At 32.5% G+C, this 4,271-nt stretch overlaps 1 protein-coding gene across 4 annotated transcripts; it reads left to right on the top strand.

The window, feature by feature from the left end:
• Positions 1–334: 334 nt before the first annotated feature.
• LOC123229587 (pentatricopeptide repeat-containing protein At3g22470, mitochondrial-like) lies at positions 335–3,386 on the top strand. Of its 4 annotated transcripts, none has more exons than XM_044655508.1 (2): positions 335–649; positions 842–2,488. In XM_044655508.1, exon 2 carries the CDS (start codon positions 939–941, stop codon positions 2,349–2,351), a length of 1,413 nt encoding a protein of 470 aa, XP_044511443.1. In that variant the 5' UTR covers positions 335–649; positions 842–938; the 3' UTR covers positions 2,352–2,488. The 4 variants fall into 4 exon arrangements, 3 of the variants coding, with proteins under 3 accessions (XP_044511443.1, XP_044511444.1, XP_044511442.1); XM_044655509.1 differs by lacking the exon at positions 335–649 and having other exon boundaries at positions 679–1,008; positions 1,270–2,488; XM_044655507.1 differs by lacking the exon at positions 335–649 and having other exon boundaries at positions 679–1,008; positions 1,114–2,488.
• Positions 3,387–4,271: the final 885 nt, after the last annotated feature.

The following is a 4,271-nucleotide window of genomic DNA, read 5'->3' as shown; positions in this document are numbered from 1 at the left end:
ATTTAATTAGTAGTTAGGTATTTAAATTTTAAAAGTTAACAAGTGAGACTTTTGTTAGTGGACTAAACCTTGGGTAGAATAACTTGTTTTGCCTTTCATTAATCAATCATAGATCATTCTAGAGGTTTCTTATAAAATATACTGAATTAAAAGGAGGTTATCAATTTTATATTTCAAATCATTAGTAATTAATTAAAAAGGATTAAAGTTTTAAATGTTTTTATATAAGGGTACTTATGGGTTAGTACTGTTACACTTAATGGCAAAAAAGGACAAATCAGTAATTATACATTATTTGCGATGCGTAGGAATAGGACCAAACTTATGATGCGTCTGTCCCTGTACATTTCGCGTCGCACAAATCTCTTTACGGCCGTTCGCCAAGGAATTTCAAACTCCCTCCCTTCACAGATCCCCTCTTCGAAAATGTTTCTTAAAACTTCAATTATTTCCTTTAAATCATCTTTGAATGTTAGATTTTCATCTTCATTCATTCCTTCGTCACTGAAATCAGCCAAACGCACCACTATTATTAAACACCTTTTTCAACTTGATAATTTCCTCCATGTAAACTGCAAGTCGGGTAACTTTTCTCTTGATGAAGCTCTTGATTCTTTCGATTACATGATTCATATGGACCCCACTCCTGGTATGTCATCTTTCAGTATTTTGTTTTCTGCACTTATTAAGAAAAATATTACGATGAATTCCTTGTGCTATACACGAGGTTCGTTTCAGCTGGGTTGTTGCCTAATTTGATTACTTTGAACATTGTTATTAATTGCTTATGCAAAATGGCCCGGGTTTCTGACGGTTTTGTGGTTTTTGGGAGTATTTTTAGGAGGGGTTTTTACCCTGCCGCTGTGACTTTTACTAGTCTGATTAATGGTCTTTGTAAGGAGGGAAAAATTAAGAAGGCGATCGAATTGTTTGGAAAAATGGTTTCTGTTGGATGTAGGCCTGATGTGGTTACAGTTGGGAGTTTGATCACTGGCTTGTGTCGAACAGGTAATGTCACTGTTGCCCTTCAGTTATTTGATGAAATGAATAATGGGAATGGTGAATTTGGTGTCATTTGCAAGCCTAATGTTGTTTGCTATGCTGCTATTATAGATGGTCTTTGCAAATATGGGTTAGTAGACAAGGCAAAGAAACTGTTTTCAGAAATGAAGTCCAAGGCTGTTAATCCAAATGTGATTACTTACAACACTTTAATTTATGGATTGTGCAATACATCTAATTGGGAGGAGGCTAAAACTTTATTTGCAGAAATGTCGGATGAAGGTGTAAAGCCTAATGAGGTGACATTTACTGTGCTTATGGATGAACTTTGTAAGAATGGGAAGATTGATGAAGCCAATGGATTGCTCCAACTAATGATTAATAGAGGTATTCACCCCAACACAATTTCTTACAATGCAATTTTAAGTGGTTATTGCTTGGCAGGTAGAATTGAGGATGCAAGAAAACTATTTGATTCCATGGAAAGTAAGGGGTGTAAGCCTAATGTTTTTAGCTTCAATATTTTAATGGATGGTATGTGCTTGGCAAATAAAATTGATGATGCTAAGGAATTGTTTTCTTTGATGTTTAGTAAGGGATGCAAACCTAATGTAGTTAGCTACACTACGTTGATCAATTGGTATTGTAAGAATCGAAAAGCTGATGAAGCTATTTGTGTTTATAAGGAAATGACCTCAAAGGGAATTCAGCCAACAATCGTTACATTTAACACCTTGCTAAAAGGTCTTTTCATATATGGTAAAGTTGGACATGCAAAAAAACTATTTGGTGAGATGCAACTTAGTAATGTTCCTCCCAATTTAATTACGTATAATATTCTTATTGATGGGTTTTGCAAAAATGGTTGTGTTTTGGGGGCTGTTGAACTGTTTCATTCTTTAAGAAACGGAAACATTCATCCTGACATCATTACTTTCAATTGTCTCATTGATGGTTTGTGCAAAACAAGAAGACTCAATATTGCTTTGGAACTATTTAACAGATGGCGCAATGAAGGATTTGTTCCAGATGTTGTGACATATAACATTCTGTTGTATGGACTTTGTAAAGAAGGGAAGTTGGAGATGGCAAGTAATTTGTTATCAGATATGGAGCAAAATGATTGTGCTCCAGATTGCATCATTTTTAATACTCTTATGTCTGGTTTCTTGCAAAATAATGAGACTTCAAAAGTGGTAGAACTTCTTCACAAAATGAAAGAGAGAAATGTGAAGCCAGATGCATCCATGGCTTCAATTATTCTAGATTTACTACAAAGGTATAAAAACTACAGTGAAGTCCTAAATTTGCTACCATCATTCTCAAAAGAAGAACCTACGGATAGTTGATTGTCAAGTAACTGCATTTTCTGAGGGAGTACAACTTATCACAAGAGTCTTGCCAGATGTCAAAGTTTCTATGTAAAGGTTTGTGCCAACATTGTAGTGCTCAATAGGAAAATATGAAATTTCGGTCTCCTTATTAGGGGAAAAAAAAATCAGTCAACCAATAAATATCCATGTCAACCTTAAATTATGCATGTTAACCAAGAAATATCCCGGTCTTGATTTCTAAATTTAAATGGTATTAAAGGTTGGACCTGTTTCTGTGTAAGAGAATGAAAGTTAGGTTTTTCAATAGGAAAATTTGAAATTTCGGTCCCCGCATTTAAAAAAAAAAAAGTTTCAATTTTTTTTATTTAAAAAACTAATAGTTCTGTACATTCAAGTGTTGTTATTTCTAAACTAAATCATTATATTTTATTGACTGCAATCCACATTTCAATCCTCTTAATCTGAGTAAAGTTGCAAGATGAATAGTCGATGGTGAATTTTGCATCCTTATCTATGTTCAGTCTAGTTTCTCTCCTCATTTGCAAAACCCATGGGGGTATTATACTAAATAATACATTAATATTCACACTCACTAGTATGGTAGTCTGCTTGAAGTCTATTATTTATTACAGTATCAGAATTCCTGAAGTCATTAGTACTAGTATGGTTGAGTCTGTGTATTTTTTCATGTTGTATTAACATGTTTCATGATAGCTGTTAGATTATTTATTTGAACACCAAGTAATGAATTATTTTATGAACTTAATTAATTCTAAAATGATATTAAATTAGTGTAATGATACTCAACCCAAGTTATTCCCAGATTATAATCCATATCTTCATTCTTTGGTGGTTTAGCGTGACCATCAAGTTGCTATTAGTATGTGGCTGACACATCTTTGTTTCTAACAAGTGCATTTTTAATGTTATCAAAGGTTGTAGATGGCTTCATATTGAAGGTTGTTGATAAAAAAGATGTGATTGAACCAGTAAAGAAATCATATGAATTCTTTTGCAAATTATAATTGGATGGTGAAGAAGACTGAGAAAGTGTGCTTATTGTGTTAAAAAGAAGTGTGGTTATAAAGTGATGTGTAAGTTTACAACATTGGTTTCTGGGTGTCATTTTTAGTAATTTTTTTTTTCATTTTTTTAATTTTTATTGATTTCAGGTGTCATTTTTGTCATTGAATTAATGGGTTTATTATATGTGTGGGATTGTTTGTCATCAGAATCTAATAAGATTTATCTAGGAAGTCAAGATGAAACAGTGAGGGTTTGGTATTGTCTCTTTGTCTAGCCACGATTGTTCTTTTGGATTGCTTGGTATTTGATTTGTTGGTATTTAGAAAATTTCTGAATTCATTGATTATCTGATTTGTTTCTTTAATAAGGATTGAAATTAATTTATTTTTTATATTATTTTAGACTTTTTTTATTAGGAGCATTTAAGACTTTTGATAAAAGATCGTGTATTAGATAACAAAACTAAGGTTGTAAACAACATTGAGTCGCTTATGACCTTGATGTCTTAAGTCAGGCTTGGCTTGATTTAAATAAAGTCAAGCTTTAGCTCAAGTCAGTCGAGTTCAAACACTTAAGCTAGAGGCTGATGTTGGTTGGCTCGCTAAGTTGATGACTCAACTTGAGTAAAATATCAATATTTTACTAAAATTTTCAAATCTCGCATTTACACTCAAAAAATTTACTTTTTATTTTTAAATATAAATGGTAATTGATAAATATATAAATTATGAGGTTTATAATATTGTTTTGAAAGTTAAAGTGTTTAAATGTAATTTTTTGAGTCAAGATCGAATCAATCTTCTTGTCTCAAGCTCGAATCAATCTTCTTGTCTCAAGCTCGAGCTTGAGTTCTCCTTTAATGTAATTAGGTGGAGCTCGAGCTAAGCACTACTTTACAAGTCTCAGATT

The sequence above is a fragment of the Mangifera indica genome, chromosome 11, assembly GCF_011075055.1.
Source record: "Mangifera indica cultivar Alphonso chromosome 11, CATAS_Mindica_2.1, whole genome shotgun sequence".
Taxonomy (NCBI): Eukaryota; Viridiplantae; Streptophyta; class Magnoliopsida; order Sapindales; family Anacardiaceae; genus Mangifera; species Mangifera indica.
Note: the sequence above shows the minus strand (reverse complement) of the source record. Positions and strands in the feature narration are given on the sequence as shown.